General features: G+C 41.8%; 1 protein-coding gene across 1 annotated transcript; it reads left to right on the plus strand.

The window, feature by feature from the left end:
- Positions 1 to 3,807: 3,807 nt before the first annotated feature.
- On the plus strand, positions 3,808 to 20,768 carry emilin2a (elastin microfibril interfacer 2a). The gene is made up of 9 exons (XM_054623263.1): positions 3,808 to 4,002; positions 4,802 to 4,927; positions 7,257 to 7,447; positions 7,595 to 9,553; positions 16,600 to 16,947; positions 18,901 to 18,954; positions 19,430 to 19,489; positions 19,681 to 19,815; positions 20,447 to 20,768. Exons 1-9 carry the CDS (start codon positions 3,878 to 3,880, stop codon positions 20,761 to 20,763), a joined length of 3,315 nt encoding a protein of 1,104 aa, XP_054479238.1. The 5' UTR covers positions 3,808 to 3,877; the 3' UTR covers positions 20,764 to 20,768.
- The last annotated feature ends 3,011 nt before the right edge of the window (positions 20,769 to 23,779 follow it).

Consider the following 23,779-nt stretch of genomic DNA (forward strand, 5'->3'; position numbering starts at 1 on the left):
GTGTGTGTGTGTGTGTGTGTGTGTGTGTGTGTCTACATCCACAGGCCCATGTGTTTGAGCATGTGTGAGAGACTCATGGAGGGGGGTGGGGGGCACTTTGTGAGTGCGTGGGTGGGTGGGTGCGTTATTTGTGTACATCCACAACTATAGCAACTATATCTCTCCCTTTTTTCTCCAAGTCTGTCTCCCCTTCTGTCTCTGACCACGACATTGGTTTGAACTTTCTCTTAATCTTATGTTCTGATCATGACAGCGTAGTGATTCATTCCCGTTGTGTTTTTTTTTTTTTTTTTTTTTTTCTCAGCAAAACAAGATAAATCCAAACTGCAATCTGATCCAGAGCAGGTCATTCACAGTGTTATGCCAATTAATGACCTAAAAAGATAAATCCGACTAAGCAAGTGTCACACATAATGGAAAGGTCAACTAATTAGGGTGGTATATTTTTTGATCAGTCGACTATTACAAAGTGACAGCGATACACGTAAGTCTCTGTCAAGACTCTTTTTTTCTGTGGGAAGCGAAATAAATGAGACGAGAGACGGGGAGACAAGAGAGATAAATCTGAAATAATGGTGGAAGACAATCTAGTGGGGTCTGTTCTCCGAGGTATCATCATTTCTGCTTCTCTTACGCCTAACACATATTCAAAAAAGTCTCTGAGAGTGGGTGTTACAGCATGAAATGAGACCAAGGAGTCTTTAGCTGCTTCACCGTGCTATGAAATGCTTAGAGTAGTGTGTGTTCCTATAGTATAGTATGAATCTAAAAAGGACACAAAATCCAGAATCTTCACCCCAGGAGTGATGCACACGGGATCCTAAATTTGTAGACCATGATTTCAGTCCCAGGTCCTCAGATTTTTTATTTCACTTCAGCTCAACGTCTTGCAACGACTGAATAAAGTGGGATATGTGATGAAAACACCAAGTCTCATGCTCTCTCTTTCAGTATGTAGAACTAAAGGACAAAAAGGTGAGACTGAAGTAACAATCCCCCCGCAGCACCCTCAGGCAGCCCCTTGAACCCACTTTGAAAACTACCTGTGTGGGCAGCGTGTGCATGTCTCGGTTCCCCCCTGACTCAGCCAGTGTAAGTGCAGCGGTGTCAGTGCGCGAGGTGCATAGCTGTTGCTTGCCAAATGAAAGCGATCTCTGCAGCGCTTCTCACTCTCCCTGGGTGACACAAAAAGCACAAAATCCACAATGCACCTACATGAACGTTTAGCTTAGGCTGAATTTTATTTGATCCCCATCGATTTGAAGCCGTGCGTATCAGGACATATGTAGCTTAATGACTCTAAAATACAGCACAAAACTAGTCCTTTCAAAGAGAAACTTCCTTCGCAGTGCCTCAGTAGCAGCCTTGAACACCCACCACCCCAAGGTGCACCTGCAACTTTAATACAAGTTAACATAAAGATCAGCGTCACTGCTTCAGTGGGAGCACGTTGGATTCAAAAGCATTCTTGGTGAGGGGTGGCCTTGCAAAGTGCATGTCTCAATGACAAATGCATTGTGTGCTGCAAAGGACCCACCCTGGTTCAGTGCCGGCTATTCCAATTTCAGTCAGTCCTCCAACTTCTGTAAAGTCGAAAGAAAAAAAGAAAGAAATCGATCCCAGAGAGGTAAAATGAGGAAAATGTCCCCTGGATTTATGGCAGAAATCAAAGGGGGTTTTATGTTAAACTGAAAGATATGGCTGGGTATTTTCATCCTGTCATGACTCACTCTTGCTCCCTCTTCTGCATGAATATCAGGGCATATATGAAGGTAATGACTATTTTTAGATTAAGCAGGACCCATCGGCTTCATAATGTCATCATGCAAAACAAGTACAGTTTAAGTAAAGAGCGAGGGCTTTATTCCAGCAGCATTTTAGAGCCCTGAAAACAGATCGGGTGGCTTTGCCTGTAATTTTCCACTTTGGTGCAATAATCACTGAATATTAATTGTAATGGTACCAGTGACAAATAACCAAAGACAGAAAAAGAGTTTGGTTCATAACGATTTGGCCTGAGAGATAACATGATACCAATAATATGTACAGGACTTATAATAAGGAAGGATGCATTCAGAGTGCATAACACAGATAATTGACATGAGCAGAACATGGCAAGGTGATGGAGCTGGAGAATTTCGGGGCGCTCATACTGCCTCAGTAATGAAACGTCCTTTTTCTCACTCCAACACTTTTGGAAAGGAATTGCCATGACTACAGAGGCAGTTTTTGCTTTCTTTACTGCTGCTGTGCTGCCCTCTTCTGGTGACTAAACAAACAGCCACATAGGGTCACAAATCTGGCTCCCAAGAACCCCATTAAAAATCAATTCTGTCCTCTATGAATAGCCTCCAGCTGTCGAAGTTTGCAGAATGTATAAAATGAGAATGATGTGTAAATATAACAAAGTGAGAGGAAATGAACAAAAGGAAATCAATGAATCTGTCACTAATCCCCTTAAAGGATCCTGCCGGTGGGAGGTTTGGGTTGTATTATTAAAGTGTCCCGTTTATCTGATGCTCGTGTTGATAAAACACTTGAAAATCAAATCCCATTAGACATCATTCACTTATATAACCAATTCCAGTAACTCTCATTTGGACAGCCCTCAGTGCAGACCACCTGATGGAACAGCGCCGGCTTATTTTGGGAAAGGTTATCTCTGGCTTGACACCAGTTCAGATAAAAAGAGGAGGGTCCACATGTGTGTTTATACATCTCATGCCCCCATAATGCTTTGCAGTATCCCTCTGATTCATTCTCACCCCATCTAGTACTTGACTTCTCCCCCTGTCTTTATCTAAGACTCTTTACATTAAACGACATAATCTATCTGATCGGGATAAAGTCATACTATAAGGCCCCAAGACAGCACCCTGGGGAACTGGAGGAAAATTTGCTTAAGGCCATATCACCAAAATAATTTTCACAGCCTCACTGTGTCCTTGGAAACTCTCCTCCTACTTCACACTGTCACACGGCGCTGAAGCACAGACAATGAATCCCTGCCTCGAGTGCTGTGAATTGAAGCTCTTGTGTAACTAATGTGCTATACTTTTCTGTCTCCCTCCACAGTAAGATGTTGCTTTGTTGAGTTTGGCTTGGAAATAAAAAAGAATTTGCTCAGTGCAAGAAAAGAACAGACTGCACACTATATATTCCCCCGTATCCCCATTCAGTAACAGAGCAGACAGAATGCAAATTACTACTGTTATCCCCGGCCATGAATATCATCAACACCACACACACACACACACACAAACACAAACACACACACACACACACACACACACACACACACACACACACACACACACACACACACACACACACACACACACACACACAACACACACACACACACACACACACACACACACACACACACACACACACTCACACACACACACACACACACACACAACACACACACACACACACACACACACACACACACACACACCTCTTTCAACTGCATTCAAAAGACATCATCCTGTCATGTTCATCAGTGAGGTGTGAATTATTGGCTGTTGGTGGATAAAGAAGTAATCAATTCCCAAATCGTTTCTGATGGAGGCATCCTCTCCTACATTAATGACTGACTTAATAGCATAACTTCATTAAAGGAAAACATTACCACAAAGAAATGCTTTTGAGCAATAAACCTTTTTCTTTAAAGAGTTGGGGGAGTTTTTCTCCTCTGAAGTTTTGGGAGGAGGGTGTTGGCCCCAGACGTCATTCCAAGGGAGTAGCAGTGAATGTGGACTTCCCCAAACTTGGAGTTTGAGTCACTGGGGCGATGTGACTGTGGGTTTTGGGGGAACTGGAGTATTTATTTTGAGGTGTTTTGTTTAGTGTGGATCGCAGGAGAGGAGAGATGGACTGGCGGTGGACAGTTTTCACACTGTTTTTGAACTTTCAGTTCACTTACGGGTCTCCCTCCTCCTATGACTTGTTCCAAGGGTCTGCATACACTGGAGTGGTACACAGACACAGGAACAGGTAAGTTATGTTGATTTATTGATTGATTGATTTATTCTTATGTGGACAACCATTTCAACTTTGTTTGTTTTTGAGAAAAGTCATCACAACAAAGCGCGGGCGTGTCTTATAATCTCACTTTCCTGGAGGTGAAATCTTTTGTTGCGCAGTTGCCAATAAAAACGCGATGAAGTTCAAACTTCTCCTGACTCGTAAAGACCTCAGACCGGTGAAGTTTAGCCTCCTGTGGTCCCGTGTGGCTGTAAACAGTCACTGTGCTGTTTATCAGCCGGTGGCTACATTTGGCTGGAGTTTGCCAGAGTTGCTAAAAAGGTGATACCATGAAGATAAGCTGTGGAATGGCAGTGGATAAGTCCTCTCATTTAAAGGAGACCATTTGCAACTCTTATACAGATAAACTAAAATAGGCTTAAATCAAAATCTCACTGAAATGACGCAACTTAAGGGGAATCTCTATTTATAGCTATAATAGTTTTTCTGTCTGTACATATAATATTTAAGTTATTGTGGATTCTTTACTGTTTTTATTGCTTATTTATAATACTTGTTTTTTATTTTATTTGATCTTGTTCTTCTTTTACTATGTCTCTTGTTTGCACTATCCTCTCTGCTGCTGTAATCCTGTACATTAATAAAGGATTATCTTATCTTATCTCATCTCAGTAAAGCATAAGGACCGAATTGTAATGTTTTTATTATCTAAAATCCCCCAAAACTCCATAACAATGTATTTCTCACAGTACTGGTTTTTCCTGAGAGTTCTTGGTATGAACTTCTTGTTTCTTCTGCCTCTCCTCAGGAACTGGTGCGCCTATGTGGTGCGCAGGAACGTGAGCTGCTCCGTGCAGGGCAGTGTGCAGATCTTCCAGGAGCCCGTGGTGGCCCCCTGCCCAGCCTACCAGCCCGACTGCCAGCAACAAGTGACGTGAGCATCGGGGGATGAGGGCACAGGGTCCAGGGGTGCATGTTTCACATGTATGAGATATAGAGTTCTGGAGTTCTGATACAAAATGTTTCTTTGAGAAAGACCTGTTGGCAGAACCACAAGCACAGCATTTTTTAGCAAGTTAAAAAGCCCACTGAAAGAGCAAAGGCTTAAACAGGAAATTAAGCGAAAAGCTAATGAGGACTAGAACTCCCTCTCTATATGAATACAACTGGCTACCTGAAATAACCTTTTTCAGTTACGAGCTAGTGTTAACAGTCAACAGCAACCAGTGAGCCCCCGTGGACAAACTCCACTTTGGAACAACACTCCCGCTGTACTTCTATTTTCCTTTCAACCGTAGTTCCTGCATGAAAGTGCTCAAAACAAGGTCTGTGGATTATCTTGAGTAACAGGGTCATGATCTCTGAAAAGAGTCATAGCTGTAGAGTTTTTCAAATGTATTTTTTGGCGCCACAAGCAGACTAGAGTGTAGTCCAATTATGTTGGAGAGAAGGCAGACATCTCTATGACTGATATTTCCCAAACTAGGCAATTCACACAAAAACAACTTAGATTGTCCCTTCAGGTAAAAGGAAAAACATGTCCTATTGATTTTGGGGTGAACTGTCCCTTCAACGAGTAAAAAAGCAGCATATTCATGCTGATCAAAGGATGTGGCTTCTTGGAGTGTTGGCTAAAGTTAGACGCATAGTAATTTAATTTAATTAGCTCTTCTGATATGCATGATGACACTTGTCTAACATCATCCTGTCCTCAAAATAAAAACACTAATTAACTGTAATCAATGTCTAAAATGTATCCATCGGTTAACATGCTTGTGGTGTTCAGGATCACAGGCATCGCGAGCCTATTACAGCTCTGACAAGTGTTTTATCAATCTACAAGCTTCAAATATGTGTTATATTACACTTACAGATGCTTCCCAGCTTTTGTTTTGTTATTAACAGATGGCCCACAGTACTGAATGACATAATTCAATGTCCTGTTTCAGACTTTATCAACATAACACAAAAATAATAGACCTTGCTCTCAACCAATTTGGAAACCAAATCCAAAAGGAATCTCATCCAAGTTGTATTCAGGAACTGCATTAACCCAGTTGTGACCAGTGCATGATATTTATTAAAGAAAATCTGAAACTGAAATTTAGTAATTACTTAGATAAACCAAGCAATCTGTTGGAGTAATAGTTTTTTGTAAATGGGAGTATCTACACTAGTAAGTGTTTCGCAACAGTTATTGATTCTTTACTGGAACATATTGTGTTGCAATTTAATATATTTAGCTTTGTGAATCATTAGTTGTGAAACAACACATGCTATCTGTCATTGAGCTTTGCGATCCAAACACAGCCTGTGTGGTGGAAAAAATCCTTGGAAACAGATCATTCTTAGGTCACAGGAACACATTTCCAAGTTTCTGCATAATGCAAGAAGAGCTGGCAGTGAGAAGAGACACCTCTGGATTTTCCATTTCTAAGTTATTTCATGATGTATTGGCTTTATCCCATATGCGGATGAGATTTAAAGTAAAAATGAAATGAAAAATTCCCTTTTTACAGTTTTAGATCACATCCTGGGTCATATTGTGCACTTATTTAACAATATATGACAAAACCTACATTTCTTTGTAGGTCTATATCAAAATACAATCATCTTTTCTTCCAGTAAAACTAAATATGATGTGGGCTTACGTAAGCGAGTACCAAACAATTTATCAAACCAATGTATCAATCAATAATATCAAGATATAGATATTCAATTTCACTGCAGCTAAAGGCACTTTAAGCTCTGTTTCATTGGGACTTAAAGCACACATATTTGACTACAGCTCTGATGTCTAATATTGTAGTTTCCTTTCTTCTATTTTTCAAGCTAGAACAGTGTTATCAGGGAGGTTGTCAGTTAGGAAATGTGCAAAGATGATTGTTTCAGTCATCAACTTTCCAGATGTTCTGCATGACATGACCCCTGCCTTCAGGGAAGTGATGTCATCTATTGTTTCTTTTGGGAACTGTTTTTCTTGGCTAGAAAGTTGAAATGTTCATGAAATGGTGTAAAGCAGAGAAGCTCAAAAAGTGTTCCAAAAGGCAGATGTTTCGGTGATTGCAGGAAACAACAGATCCCAATAAAAATACACATTATTGAAACATTTTCTTCTATTTGAAATGGCAGAGTAGATGCAGAATAACATCCCATAAATGGACTGGATTTGATATTTGAAATAAAGCAAAGTGTTCCCAATTTTATATTCATTTTTGTTTGACATTTTTAAAAAAACACTGTTACTCTGCCCTGTTTTACAGATTCCAAAATCGGTTTCGACCTACGTACAAGATTGCCTTCAAGACAGTCACAGAGTTGGAGTGGAGATGCTGTCCTGGTTACCAAGGTCTTGACTGCAAAGATTTAAAACCACCTCCATACCGACAAACTGTTCAGGGAACACAGCCTTACCTCCCACCAAATCCTGGATATGCAACCAGACACACACAGAGTAAGACAATTTTTGCAAAAATACCTATGTATTTCCAAATGTAACTAAGTACCACTATACAACTACTTTGCACTACCTTAGTGTATTTCTCTTAAAGGAGGAGAAAATGTAAATAATAATATTCTAATAACTATTTTCTGATCACAGGGCCAGAGCGGAGAGAGACAGGGCACCATGAGACGAGGCATGGCGGGATCGATAAGGTGCATCTTCTCGAAGGTGAAGTTCAGCGCCTGTCTCAGACAGTCCTGGATCTCCAGTCCGCTTTGGCAGGGTTAACTGCCAACCTCCGCACAGATCTGCAGGAAGACACAAAGAAGATACTGGTGACACTTCTCAACAACATGCGTCCACCAGACAGCGCTTCGGCTGCAGGCACAGAGGAGAGCCCGGCAGTGCTGGATGGTCATCAGGCTACCAGAGGTGGGATTGCTGGAGACAATGCTATAGAAAAGATAGTGACCCGGTTGGATGATATTAACAGTCAGCTAAAAAGCAAGGATGAAGCTTTAGAAGACCTAAGAGGAACCATGACAAGTCATGAGGGGCAGATCCGCGTCCTGATGGATGCCTCTCAAGCTCAGACTCCAGCCATAGCAGAGTTTGAAGTTATACAGACATATGTTGATGGAAAGTTTGACAAACTAAAGAAGGAGCTAGACCAGAACGTTGAGGAACAGATGGCCAAGCTGCAAAGCTCATGCAACGACAAGGTCAAGACCTGTGAAGACAGCTGGGATCAAGGTGTGGTCAGCCTGACCAAGCTGGTGGACGTCAAGGAGGCTGAACTGAGAAAGGAGATCCGGGCACTGCGTCTGGACATGGCTGCAGCAGATGGACCTATACGAACTCAAAGGCAGACTGATCCATCCAAAGCGGAGGAGGACCATAGCGACCACAAAGACCTGTGGCGTGAGATCTACCGTATTGCAGATGCTCACCGCATCCTGAATGTCCGCATTGACAACGAGCTGGCACACCTGTCCGCACCTCAAGAAGACAACGATTTCAGCATGATGATCGAAGAGCTGGAGGCACGCATTAACATCACGGAGCAAAATGCAGAGACTCACTGTTTCTACATCGAAGAGAAGCTGACCCGAACGATTTCGGACGAAGTGGCAGCACTCCGGAAGCTTCTGGACGAGCGTCTGGACAGCATGGAGGACCAGTTTACCAACGTGCTGGTGGAAATGAGCAACAGCTCCTTCCCAGGGATGTTTAGTGAATCCATGGATGCCATCCAGACAGAAGTCAACAACAACAAGTTCCTCCTTCAAGGTTTGGATGATAAGGTCAATGCTGTTGGAGAGTTGTGCTCTGCAGGATGTTCAGGCTCAGGAATAGGTGTAGGCGCAGTGAGTTCCTCTCCCACACCTAAAGGTCTAGAAGGTATTCTGAAGGACCTGAGTCGGTATAGGAACGATTTGGACATTCTCCACACAGATGTCAGTGCCAACACGGTCAAGCTCAGGCAACTGGAAGATCTGGTTGAACGGCAGTCAGTCGCAAATGAGAGACGTGTGCAGACGATGGATGACTTCCAGAAGGGATTGATTAATCTCCAAGATAATGTGCTCGGTCTGGCTGGTGCTGTTACTGGGTTGAGTGACTCCTTAGGCAAATACAACCAGGATATGGAAAGAATAAACTCGACATGCTGCCATGCAGAGCAGAGTGGCTTCGGGAGTCCAGCACGGGACAACTGGGCAGTACCCAGTCGCCAGGCTGAGGACACCAGACGTCATGTGGAAGAGCTGAAGACCAGGCTTGATACGCTCAGCAGGCAGGTGTCATCTGAACTGAGTCAGTGTAAACAGAACACGCAGGGTGTCTCCGAGGGCATTTCTGCCGTGGATGGACGCGTGTCCAGACTTGAAAAGGTGTGTGGAAGGTTAGATGGGGTTTCTGCCAACATCAAAGAGCTCAAAGAAGGACTGGAGCGGCATGTTGGCGGTCTGCGGGACTGCGTGTACAGGATGAACGTCACCTGTGGAAATCATGGCGCGGACATCATCGCGCTGCAGAATTCTGTGCAGAGGTTCCAGGCGCAGCTGTCCTCGATGGCCAAACATGTCTTGAAAGATGTCGCCGCCAAAGAGCCAGGTGAGTGGGTGGTCTGGTGGTGGGTTGATGACATCATTGGCTATCTGTGGTAATGTTTTCAGAAGGTAATGATCAAAGGGGCTGTTGGCATTGTGCGGTCATGCACAATACTGGAGCCAGTATTCAGAGGCTTTGTCAACACCAGAACGACAGTTTGCCAGCACACGTTGAATGGATTATTGTCTTGGTAATTTGGCTCTGACTTTTCACTCCCCAAATGGAAGCAGCAAGCTCGACACAGCGGGGGAGTGGGGGGTTAAGAAAATATCTTCCAACCAAGGGGAATGAAGACGCAGAGCCTACAGGTGGATGCAAAGATGGGGCTGGGAGAAGTGGTAATGTGGCAGTGAGGAACAGCATGTGATCAGTGTGGGAGAAGGCATGGCAGCATAGTGAGTGAGCAGAGCACTCCTTTCTTACACCACAATGGAAAAGAGCGCGCTGCATGTATGCTGCAATAAGAAGGGTATATCATGAGAGAGAGAAATGAGACTGACTACCTGAACCATATTGCAAGCTTCGGTTCCTTAGTGAATTTAAAGGTAAAGTTCAACATTTTGTCAAATAAGCTTGTTAGCTTTCTTGTTGTCTTCCTCAGTGTTCTGTTGTACATGGCTCCGTCTTCTCTTGTCACTTCTGGTGGCAAAAAAATTAAAATGGCGAAGACCAAAATTCCAAACAAAATTTATTTTGGAGAGAAACAGGCTAGCTCCTTACCCCCTACTAAGCTAAACTAACTTGATGCTGTCTGTGGCTTCATATTGAATTTCAGCTAACTCCCAGCAAGAAAGCAAATAAGCACAATTGTTACTTTTACCTATCACATTTTATTACGCCTTATAACAGTAATTAGATATAGATTATGGCACAGTTTCACTCCTCAAAAGTATATGGATTCTCCCATTAGCACAGGCAGGCACTGAAATGACTAAATACACACACTCCTTCGTAGCTTCCTCTCTAATTTCCACCATATGAGTTTATCGAGTGAGATTAACATCTGTGTAAACACAAACTTTTCCTGAAGATAATCCTCTTTATAATGCATTCTGCTTGCTTGGATTACATGGAGGCTTGGTGGGAAGGATCAGATCCCATGAATGGCCGCAGGGTATTTTCCCGGAGAGGGAGGACACGGGTTCACTGGGCCTCCCGTGCTGGCCTTGAATATGTCATTCTATATGTCCCGGGAACCAACAGGCAGAGGCCCACATTGGAAACTTCCTGTGAATTAGATCCATGTTGTCCTAAGGAATTCCCCAGTTTTTATATAAGATGCCGAGGTCAGCCCCTCCTAACTACTCTGATGATTTACACGCACTGTTTTATGCATCATTGCTCCCTCGTGTAAATGTCAGAACACCCGAGCAGACTGTTGCCCCCACATTCAGCTGTGAGGTCTTTTTTCTTGCACCATGACATTGCTTTCTTTTTAACTCATACCACAGAACTGCTGACCTCAAACTCAATTCCCGGTCTCTCAGTACACAATCAAACCCACGCACACACATGCTCATACACAATACACCTCGCTCCCTCTCTCTCTCCTTACACATGTACACATACCAACCTCCAGAGATTCCCGTAGGGTGACCTCAGCCTGATGTGTGGAGTCTGGTCCTCATTAAGGGCCCTGACTCACTGCTGGAGCCAGTCTTGATGGAGAGGGGAGAAGCAGGGCTCCACACCCAGGACCAGATGCTCAGACTACCCCTCAGATGTGATGTCATGACTGAGGGCCCCATCAACGGTGCCTCCCTCTCTCAAACCATCCAAAACAATGGTATGATAGGGACCTGAGGAGAAAAGAAGGGGGCTGGATCAGTGGTTGTGGTGTAGAGAGACGGAGAGAATGAAGACATCTTCTATTCCATTTCACTCTTTGCCAAATATGGGCAGTTATTTCCAAACTGAGATATTTGATTTCATTACTGTAGACGTAACAGTACACTGCAGCTCTGCCCAGCATCAAATCAGACAGGACTGTAACACATTCTCAGGGCCTCTTAATTAGTTGTTTATCCCTAATCCCTGTATCAGTTTCTAGCTTTTTAATATGAGGGAGCATATTTAGGTTTGACATTTTGGGAAATACAATGACTATAGGTTAGTCACCATCACAATACCCATTGGTTTGTGGACTACGGTTTTGAAGCCACGGGTTTGGCATTTTGTCCATCTCCATCTTTGTTTTTGGCTGTGCCATCTTGTTTTTCTGCGACCAGAAGTGACTGGTGCTAAATAAAACAACATTTTTTAAGACATTATCAGGTGACCAAAGTGTTACAATTGACTTAAATAAACTAATAACACACTGTGAAAGGGTTAAAGTTGTAAGACCAAATCACGGACAACTCCCAGACCCGTCAACTCTATTGCAGCGACTTGTCAATCACAATATGGCAACGCCATAAAACATACCCTGCTTTATTGTCTATGTTACTCGAAATGGGACCATAATATACTAAATATAAATATAATAATATACATAATGATGTATTTAAGAAGACTTGAACCCAGAGATTGAGACCATAAACTCATGTTTACAATGTTTACTGAAGTAATAAATCAAGTGAGAAGTAGGGTCATTTTCTCATAGACTTCTATATAATCAGACTTATTTTTCCAACAGGAGGAGTCGCCCCCTGATGGCCGTAAAAATAATGCTTTAAGTTTAAGGCACTTCTGCATTGGCTTCACATTTCAGATTCAGGGGTTGCAGCCTGGGATATACGCATATTCACTTTCTTGCAGATAGTTAGATGAGAAGATGGATACAACTCACATTTCTATTTGCAACCTGTAAAGTTACTGGCTAACTTAGCTTAGCATAAAGGCTGGAAACAGATAGTCTGGCCACATCCAAATTAAACAAAATCCTCCTACCAGCATTATTCTATTTTTTGTCAGGCAACCAGTCTGTCACATAATGTTTATTGTACAGATTAAACAAACAAGATACTTGTTTATTAGTGTGCTTCAGTGGCTGGTAGGCAGATTTGGTTACTTTGGACACTGCCAGGCGAGCTGTTTCCTGTTTACAGTCTTTGTGCTAAGGTAAGTTGTCATGTGGTAGCTTCATATTTACTATGCAGACATGTGAGATGTTTCATTCTTCTATTCTAACTCTTGGCAGGAAAGAGAATAAACCTGTTCCCCAAAATGTCGATCTTTTCCTTTAAGGGCAAATAACATGATATTCTCCCTCTTTGTGCTCATGGTCTGTATCCCACGAGAGAGGGAGTTGGACTGTGTGGCCGAGGTAGCATGAGGATTTAATGTTTTCCTCAAGTATGGAAAGGAGATAACTGGTCCAAAATGGAGATAAAACATTTCCATGAAAAATCCCAGCTCTGTGGGTGTGGTGGTGGTGGTGGAGAGCCTATTGAAATGTTTCCTCGGTCATGTGAAGACCCCGAGGAGGCTGCGAACAGATGAGGTGTTGTAATAACATAACTGAAAGATTAACTGGAATAGCTTTGCCCTTACTCAATGGGACTGCTGAGTGGAATTGTGTGACTTCAGTTGCAAAATGTTGGCACCGCCTTCGCCCACAGCAGCTGCTGAAGCAAAAGGTCTAAGTACAGCTTGTTTCTAGCTGTTTTCTCTTTCTGATAGGGAGTCGTGGTTAAGCAGCAGTGACTTTGTATAACACAGATGTATTAAAGTGACTCTGAAAATGGGTTTAATGTCTTAAAGGGTGCAGACTGTTTGATACAGGTTATTAGGAAATTTTGAAATATGGGAAATGCTTGTTTTTAAGGAGTTTGAGCTTACTGTTCCTCATTCAGACGGTGACTAAGCAACTTGGTTCTTCTGAATTTTGTCATTCGACTCTCAAGATGTTTTTTTCCTCCTGTTTTTTGGAGGTGATCCCAGTCTAGCTCAAATCACTTCCCAGTTTCTTCCTCCCTCTCTTATCTTTCAACTGCTCTCCATTTACTCCCTCATCGCTCTCTCCTTCTGTCCAGTATTTTAAATGTTTTTGTCCTTCCAAGAATGCCAGAGGACTTCTTCTCTTCCTCTCCCTCCACCCTGTCCTGTGAGTGTTTCTATCGACAGGCGAGGCCTTCAGAAAAAAAAAAAAAGTTGTATTAAAGCAAGGATAAATTGAAGCTTTTGATTTCATGGATCAATGCTTTGCAATTGATCATTCTGGCTTTATACAGGAGAGACAGGCAGTAAGATTAACTGTCTACCGTGATGAAGGAGTACAAGAAAAACAAGCTATCAAAGGCTTTTTGAAGTCAAAGGGTGTCTGCTGGGAAAGAATGGGAAAATTGAACTTGACACCGCCACAAACTCACACACTGTATATATTTAGTGTGCGGCAGAATTTTGAGGTGGGGCGCTTCGACTGCAACAGTTTCCCCAGAGGGATCTGTGAAGCCCCCGACGTGAGGTGTTTCCATGTCTGACCAATGAGCCCATCTGGAAGTCTTCAGAGGGGAATGGACCCAGTTACACAATGAGAGTCCCCGAAGTCTGCCATGCAGCGCACAATTTCAACCTCCCATCATTAATATCATTGGAGAAAAACTAGGGGTGGAGGATTGAAATTGCGTCCACGTGCATAGCCAGAAAAAGAAAAATGTACGGTCAGATTGCGAGTGATGCGTTATTGAATGCGTAACCACCACTCCCAGCTCTGTGCCCCTTGACACCGTTTTTCCATCGCGTGATCAGCTTGTCTGCCTCAATATTGCTCTACGCTTTCAGACACTTTTTGAACACTCACGCACCGTCACCCAAATCTGTGGAAGCAGCGGTGACTGCAGCGTCCCTCTCCCGGGGGGTTGTCTCAATCTGCTTGTGTGCAATAACATCTGTTTTTGGTGAGGCCTTGTCGCGGTTGTACCAGAACTGGTGTGTATTTGTGCGCACTAGTCTATGTGTGTGTTTGTGTGTGTTTTTTGTTCGACTTTGTGGTTGCCCCCCTTAGTGAAACACAGGCTAAGAGCTCATGGGAAATATGCACTCAGTCAACCAACGTCCTGAAGGAGGCACAGGGAGGAAATGAGGAAGTGATTCCTGATTATCTCAGTACAACATGATTGCTGGGTTTAATTTGTTTTTGATTATACATGTGGTTTCTGAGTAGCTTGTGGTATCGCTCGCAGTAAGAAGGAGGAGTTTTCGATGGTTTATGATGTTTTATTTGATAAGAAACAGAGTGGATTTCATAATCCGGAGTAACAGGCAGACTCGAATGTGATAGCATCGCTTTCAGGTACTTGGATTGATCGCTTTTCCTCAGTACAAGACTGGATGTAGAGTTGACTTCAGTTATTCATCGTTCATGCTAAAAAAAGTAATTTATTGGTACCCTGTGGGTTTGAGCGTGAATGTTCATTCATGATTTATCTTTCTAGACTGTTTTGGGGGGAGATTTATAGTTTCAGAGAAATGAACAGGAGCTATTTACTTTTAACCATAGTTCTCTACATGAAACTGCTCACAACAAAGTCTTTGGTTTATCTTGAGTAACCTGGTCATGATTTCTGGAAAGAGTCATTGCTGTAGAGTTTTCAAATGTATTATTTTGGTGCTTTGAGCACAACAAGCCGAATGCCATATAGCCCCATTATATTGGAGAGAAGGCAGATATCTCTACGGCCCGATATCTCCAAAACTAGGCAACTCACACCAGAACAATCTTTATTGATAAATAGCAAAATATGTTATTTTGATTTTAGGGGAACTGTGCCTTTAAGGTTCACAGACCAGCTTTTCTCCTTAGCTTTCAACTGCATTTTGTGGTTGTCTCTTAAAAATAATTTGTCAAAGTACCCAGTGGAGTTTTCTTGTAAAATAATACTGTTATGGTTACATGAAGTATTTCTCACTTAAATACATGAAACATTATCCATGAAGGGCGTGTTTAAATGTATTTCCCAATTCATTAAACCGCAAAGCTTACACTTATAATGTTTAATGTTACATGAAAAGTTAGCGTGCATTCTGTTTGTTCAACTGATGAGAGGATATGAAAAAAAAGAGAAAAAGCCTGTTAACACTGAATTTGTGATTTATCAAACGTATATGTCTTGTTAATGGCTGGTTTACATATTCAAGATAATATAAGGTGATAAGGAAATGTCAGTAAAAAAAATGCTAAAAGTTATGCACAAATATGCTCCTCTCATGATTTATACAGGATCTTTATAAAAGTGAGTCCCCAGAAATAAAGTATAACGCTGTAGTAGATCCAATATTTGTTCTCCCTGCAGAATCTTTGTATTCTTTGAGCTCTTCCTCAAAGATCAGAGCCTCTTCTGCCAAACTGTTTACTCATTTGGACTAAGTGGTCATTTCCTTGAAGTTAGTGTCTATGACTGCATTACAAAACGTTAATCCTGTTGCATTTACTCCAACCTCGCCCACAAGGTTTGAACAGCACCACAGACACAGATACAAGAAGCACCAAACAAGACATTTAACGTTTAAACCCCCCTTCACTGAATCTTAAATACAGCTTGACACAATCTGCCCGACACTTGGTTGTGAGACGAAGCTGATGCAAAGCAGGTACTGCAATTATTTTCTTGTTATTTGTCCTCGGGACACTCTCACAGCGCCAGTATGCCCACCTCAGAGGCCCAGCTGATGTCTGCGCCCTCAGGGGGTCTGGCAAACAGTCAGCTAGTTTCCGTTCAGATGGTTCTCGTTGCCTCAAACTCACACCGACCGCCTGCTTTGCTTTTATGAAGGGTAATAATGGTACCGGTTTAAAAAAAAAAAAAAGAAGAAAAATATCTCAGAGGTGCACTGAAAGCATTGTTTAATTTGGCCTGTCATCAGAATTCAAGCCGTTAAAGGAGAATTCACAAGAGAAGGGAGGGATGTGGTCCGAATCTTAAAGAGGAAGTGGGATTTATAAACAAAAAAGTAAATTGGAGGCTTGTGTCTTTGCAGAGAAAGTTTTCTGTAACTTTCAGTTGTCGTGACCAGATGGTAACGCCTATCACGTGGTCACGAAGAGAACTGTAATTTGATTTATTTACAATCTTCCCACTGTCTGTCTTTTCTTGCTTTTGCTTTCTAAGGAATGACCTTAAGACCAGAGAAGCCCGCTTCTTTGCCAGACTCCTCCAGAACCAGAATCCAACAAATCCACATCCCTCTCATCATCCCACCGCGGCCTTCCAACCCCAGGCAGCCGCACAATCCCTTCCAACCGCAGCAGCCCAACATGCACACGATAAAGATCAGTCCGCCGAGCCAGCCGTCCAGCCCCCGGCAACCGGGCCACGCCACCATCCCGCTGGTTCCCGTGAGGCCGGTGGTGGAGACGGGCGAGGCGGGACCTCCAGGGTACAGCCGCAGGGTGACTGTGAGGAGAGGCTCTGAGGACTTGTCCAGAATGCCTGTCGAAGGATTCGCAGGAGCTCCAGGTGAGAAGAGCCAATGGTGACGATCAACTGTCACACTGCAGCTGTAGCTAGGATGTTTATGTTAAGTGTTGTAAATCTGTATGTTGATTAAGTCAATCAATCAATCAATCAAACTTTAGATGTATAGCACCTTTTATATAGCTTAGTGCATTTCAAAGTACTGCACAGATGACTGACACGCCAAAAATAAGATAGAACAAATTCGGACTGTGAAGCAAAAAAAAATTTTTTTTACATTTCATAATTTGAAACCACTGCACACGAGACATTAAAATGATTAAATGTAATAAAATAGAAATAACGGCTATTAAAACATAGTAGTAAAACAGCAAGAAATTTAAACTAGATTAATAAAATAACAATAAAATTAAACAACTCAAATACAATAAAATAAGTTACTATAAAACAGCCAATAAAACAGAATAACATTTTACAACTTGTAAAAAAAACAATGAAATAGTTTAAATATCCCATAAGACATATAAAGGCCTGGATGAATAGGCAGTTTTTAAGTTCACGTTTAAAAACACTTTTCACAGGCTGACTGTTACTGCGCTGTAGCTGATTCAACACAGGTTTTAGTCCTGAACTTCGGAAAAACTTTCATCTAGTAAAATATTCACCCAGTAAATAGAAAATACTACATATTGGCGTTAGTCGTACAGACAACTATTCTTTATACTGTCTGTTGTTCAATGAACCATATCAAAGTCTCCAGGTTGTTTCGAACATCTGTTTTGATTGTCAGATAGATCCAACTTTAGGTCTCAAACCTGCATTACTGCTCACCAACATTTGAAAAACATAAACAACATCCCAGAGGCCCGTGTGTAGCCTCACGCTCTTTGTTCCCCAGGCTGGAATCTAAAGCGTTAATCCAGATTTGGATGCACAGGCTCGGCTCTTCTCGTATGAATGAATGCTCAAACTGTCACCACTGCTGTGACAAGAAGAACATTTTATGACACCGTGTCATAATTCTGGCACCACGGAGAGCGAGGCTCAGCCAGCATTACCACATGTGTGACATAATAAATGTATGTTCCTCTTTTCAACAGTGCTGTCAGTTCACAGTCACATCAGATCTACTCATCCAAACCACATCAGCATTGACTACATTTTTCAATTGAGCTTGAGTCTGTTTTGTTCCTTTCATCCATTTCTTTTCACACATGGAACCCATAACAAAGGTTTAATTATCCATGTTCTTTGCTTTGTTTTTTTGGTCGTCCACACATAGGAATGTTATACTAAAAAGGCTTTAAAGTGGGGCCAACTCAAATTGGACAGAAGAGACAACAGATAGCCACCGAGCCAGTTCTGGATTGAATTAACAGGACTGCATGTATAGGATTATTAGGGGAAATATCAAAGGCTTTGTTTAAGCCTCACCCTGACATGTTTTGGCAGTAAAGGAATAGAGAACAGTTTTGAAATATTTCCTATAAAACAATGTTGAGATTCTTTACCTGAGATTCAAAACTGAGCATTCAAAAGTCATGCAATTCTTCAGACTTTAATAAAGAGTTGTAAAAGTGTTAAACTACTCTGCACCATTGAAGAGTAGATTTCACATCCTCTTAACAGGGCTGTGAATCCTTTAGATTGGTTTGTTATACGTCTGTTTTAGGTTTGTTGGTCTTATTTGGAACTTAAACAGCACAAAATATCTGCAGGTTTAGATCTATTTCAAAACTGTAAACGCCTGAATCTTTTCATAGATCCCATTGTCCTGTAACAGCTAAAAACAACATCACACTCATTCAGAAAAGCCACTTGTAAAACCAAAATGATGCAGATTACGACCTGTTTTGTTTTAATTTATACTTTCTCTGGGAAACTATCCCACAATGCGGAGATGGAAAAAACAAACAGCTTCCCTCTGGCAAGAGTGTTCACTAACTTCTCTCTTTAGATGATGATGATAAAACATGATGGTTTTTTTTTTTGCAGGCTATCCTCCTCTGCAGCGTGTGTCTTTCAAGCTTCAATCAACCAGCCGCCAAGGTATTGTAGCAGTCTGCAGGCTTTGCCATTCAACTACATCAGTGGTAAAAAAGAAACCTGGAGAAGCTGTGAATAATTTGTAGCCTGAGAGTGCGAGGGAGTGGGAACTGGATGTGTTTAGTTTTAAGGAGATGTGGGCGGCCTATGGAAGGATTTGAGCTCATCTGAAGGCACTTAGCAGAAAGTTTTCCCCTGCTCTGCGTGGTGTTACATTTAATGACGTTGGAGACAATTACTGCGGTAGATAACGACTATAGTCACCGAAACGTCGATCTATTTGTTTCTCAATAGCTACTTTCAAACCCAGAAGAGCACACACTTAATTAGTTGATTCTGTATATTGATTTCAAACATATTATAAGGGACACATAATGAATGAAACATTTAAAAAAATCAATGTGTCGAGCGTTGAGCTCACAGCCGTGACTGCAGGCATAAATACACAATTAACACTTTCTTTATTTGTACCTTGTAGTTCCCGTAGCAGCGAAGATGGCCTGGAACCCCGGGTTTCGCGCTCCAACTGAATCAGCAGGTAAAATTCATCTTTCTCAATTTTTTGTAACTGCAATTGATAAAGAAAATAAATAAATAAGCAAATCATGAGCTCAAATATAAGGATTTGTAAAGGGGTCAGGTTTTTTTTTTAAGTTACAGTATATAACGTGAGAAATGTGGTTTATCTTTGGAATGAGACACTGATCGACTTACTCGTTATTGTTCCAGCTCCTGTAGACATCAACACAGATCCCTTCTCCTTCTCCGCCGGCCTCACAGTGCAGCCGCTCTCCCAAGAATATGGCTTCATCCTCTTCAACCAAGTTGTAGTCAACGATGGGGGACACTACAATCCCTTCACAGGTAAACAACAACAACTACGACAACAACAGATTTAATAATTGTTGCAGTGTCTTTTGACATTGCGTTATAGTCATGCAAACAAACGTTGAAGTTGCATGGTAACACCAGTTTTCTTTAGTTTTATCGTCAGGGCCCGGCCCTTTAAATCCGTCTGACAGCTTGAGTTAAATTTATCTCTTTTGCTCATGTTCTTGTTCTTTCTTTTGTGCATATAACAAAACAAAACAAAGGAGAAGAGATATTTAGTAGCGTTAGAAAAATGCAGAGGTGGGTTGGAAAAAAAAAAACCCATAAGGGCTCGAACCAATCCATATTAAGTTTGTGGTCCCTATAAACTTTTGAATTCATTTTTGTACAGAATGAGGAGTGTGGATTTTGTCTCTTCCGTTGGAAGGCCATGAGGATTTGGTTGAATAGAACAGAGGGAATGATAACACAATACACAAACTGTTTCAATGTTCACCTCACTATTGTTTCAAGAATGATTTAAAGTTCTTGTGAACCTGTCCTCAAACATAATCAGCTACTAAGCTTTGGAAACAGGACCCACAGTAGGAGTAACAGCACATTAGTAGACATGTGACTCTAGTTATTGATCTGACCCACGGGGCTCTCTTTCTCATCTCCTCAGGGATCTTCACTGTACCTCAGGACGGCCGATACCTGATTTCAGGCGTGCTGACAGCAAAGCAGGGCGACCGCGTGGAGGCCCACCTGTCCGTGACCAACCGCAGCGTCCAGAAGCTGCAGAGCTCGGTGGGGCCTGTGGCCGGTCAACACGGCGGCTGCAGCTGTGGCGGCGGCGGAACGGCGTCCTTCAGTCAGATCCTGTCCCTGCGTAAAAATGACCGCGTGGGCCTGGTGAGGACCGGAGGCCAGCTGGCCACCACCGGGGCCAGAGAGATCCTGTCCACCTTCAGCGCCATCTTCCTGTACGACAAGAGATAGCCGGAGCTCAGCACGGACCAGTTTGTCCCCAGAGAGTTGGACTGGAGGGAAATGTTGGAGAAACCATAGTTTTCACTGTTTTGCTGCGATGCCGTGTGAAGATCCTCACTTATAAATCCAGTTAAGAAGTCATTACATTGCCATTTGTAAGCCATTTGCCAAATATACCCTGAATACAAGAAGCAGGATTTGTTTCTAATATATTTGATTATCAAGTTGCCTTTTTTTGTACCTATTGTGAATGTCTTCTGTAAATATGTGTTTATAAATTAACATAAAAATGTATACAATGTTATTATTTCACCAAAGCCATCTCAGAGACTCAGTATAATGTCAGCAGAATGTGACACCACTGGTTAGGCAATAAACCATGACAAATCAAAGCATGAGCTCACTTCATCTGACTGTGTAATCCACACTGTTGCTTCATTTATACACATGAAGAGGTTTAGCAACACAACATGCTTTTATTTTTTTGTTACTGAAGTGGTTGCCTTTAGAAACTGCACTGAGAAAGAGGGTCAGAAGACAAAAATTTGTGTCATTATATAAAGTGGGTGTGGATGAATAAAAATAAATTCCCCTCACTTTACTCCTGAGACTTAAAATATTCGAGTAGCAAACTGTAAAAACGATCAGGAGAGTATTTAGCCTTCAGTTCAGCCTCTCTTAACCTTTAACAAGGAGAACACACGTTAACAGTAATTCAGTGGACTGTTATTTGGTTGAGTTATTCAATAAAACAAGAACAAATTGTGAATTAGATGTGGTATTTTAACTGTTTTTATGTAGGAATACTTCACTAGCCTGTGGTTACTGTTGAACTTCTAAACTCAAGACTTGAGACAATAAAAGTGCAGCACACAAATGTTTTCAGTTAGAAACTTTATTCGATACAAATATGACCGCAAGCCACACTTTGTTAGCTTCATTAGGGCTGTATCTTCTTTCCTTCTTACAACTTATTTTGTTCTTTAAACATAATTTAAACCACATTTCTATACAAATCAAACACAGCATACACTTTAGGTATTTCTGTTGGTCAGACACAATCAAATAGCAAGCGTTACCTCCAAACGGAACGAAACAGACCCACAACAGATCATACGCTTTGTAAGAAATAATAAAAAGAAAACAAGGCATCGAAGACAGAAGAATGTGATGATCAGCACACACACACTGGATCATTTTTCACACAACAGTTGAGTGAGAACAAACAATATTATATATTTATATATACACCACGTATCCCAGGATCATAGAGGATGAAGTGTGATTCTTCCACACAAGATGCTTTTACTTTCATAGAAAGAATGGAATTCATTTTGTTAATCATAAGATATATATCCATTTGACTTCACCAAACGTTGTAGAGCACAGGCAAATTAAAATCAACGCAAAACACGCATCTTTAATCATCACAAAAAAAACCACAACTGAGCTACAGAGTGAATGCGGAAACACTTCAGCGAAATAATGACGAGAACGGTGACAATCTGGATGAAGCCACGATCGTAAATTGTGCTTTTTTGTACTGAATGTTTTTTCGTCTATCAAGTCTCTCGGCACGACTCTTTTCAGATTTTTTAATCCTCGTTAGCACACGCTATCATGATACTGTTACACTTGTGCTGGAGGTTTGATCCATGTCAGAGGAATAGCACATCCGTCCACCAGTCTTATCCTACAACACAACACACATAATGCCAGTGAAGCGCTTTCAAAAAGCTTCCTCAAGTATTTCCTGTTTATCTCCAAATTAGTCCCAATGGCTTTTCCTCACAGGAGGCACAGGATCAGTCTTTATTCTTTTTCCTTTCACACACACACACACACACATCCCCTTTCAAGAATTGCTTTGTATCGACATATTTTAGAATAGCTGCGTTGTTGTGGTGTCAGAATGTCACCCACGAAATAATAACTAAAACTCTTCCATGCTGCATTGATTGCATACTCTGGTCTGCCGTCTGTGGAGACCTTCAGTGAAGTGCATGTGTCTGAGAGGTGTTCTGAGGTGCACCTGTGGGTGCAGCTTAGACAAAGTGCGTTGGATCAGTCTTGGTAAAGCCACTGAGGGAACATATGAATCATGTCACCCCAACAGCAGCAGAACACACACACACACACACACACACACACACACACACACACACACACACACACACACACACACACACACACACACACACACACACACACACACACACACACACACACACACACACACACACACACACACACACACACACACACACACACTTCGTTTTGAGCCCTCTCTGTCTCTAGAACTGCTCACTGCTCCAACTCAAGCATTTCCTTTTACATTTACACATATTTTAATACTAAATCTGCGTATCTGGAGGTTTGCTGAGGAATGTGTACGTATCTGGCATGTTGAACGTTTTACTGTAAAAACAAAGAATACAGATCGTTGTGAAAATGGGCTACAGATCTGAAGAAAAACAAAGATTGTACAAGGCTTAGCAGTTACTGTTAAGTGCATGTTAACTTAAGTCCCACCATACAAAATACCAATTGGAAGAATTTCCACATCGCATTGGTGATAAATTACTTTTTTTTTTTCAGACAAGCAAAGGCATCACGATAGAAATCAATAACTTAAACATACCAATTATCATAAATAATGACTGCATTGTTAACACAACACGCTTGATTCGCCAGAGCTCGTTTAACAGAATAATCAATTTAAAATAACAGCGAGACAAAACACCACGAAGCTCCTTCATTTTGTTTTTAAGTCACATCTAAATGTGTATCTACACATACTTGTTGGCAATCCCTGGTGTGACCTCGAATATTAACAATACCAACGTGACGCATTCAGTACAAACGTCGTGAGCTCTCTGTGGCGATCTGGAATCAGTTCCAGCAACAGTGCACTTTTTGTATCATTCAGTCAATACAGAGTCGAGAGTCAGGAACAAAACTAAGCACCTACAGTAGCTTTTTAAAAACTATCTGCTGAGTATGGTTCCTTGGGGTTGTAGTTATT

The sequence above is a fragment of the Anoplopoma fimbria genome, chromosome 3 (genome assembly GCF_027596085.1).
Source record: "Anoplopoma fimbria isolate UVic2021 breed Golden Eagle Sablefish chromosome 3, Afim_UVic_2022, whole genome shotgun sequence".
In the NCBI taxonomy this organism is placed as follows: Eukaryota; Metazoa; Chordata; class Actinopteri; order Perciformes; family Anoplopomatidae; genus Anoplopoma; species Anoplopoma fimbria.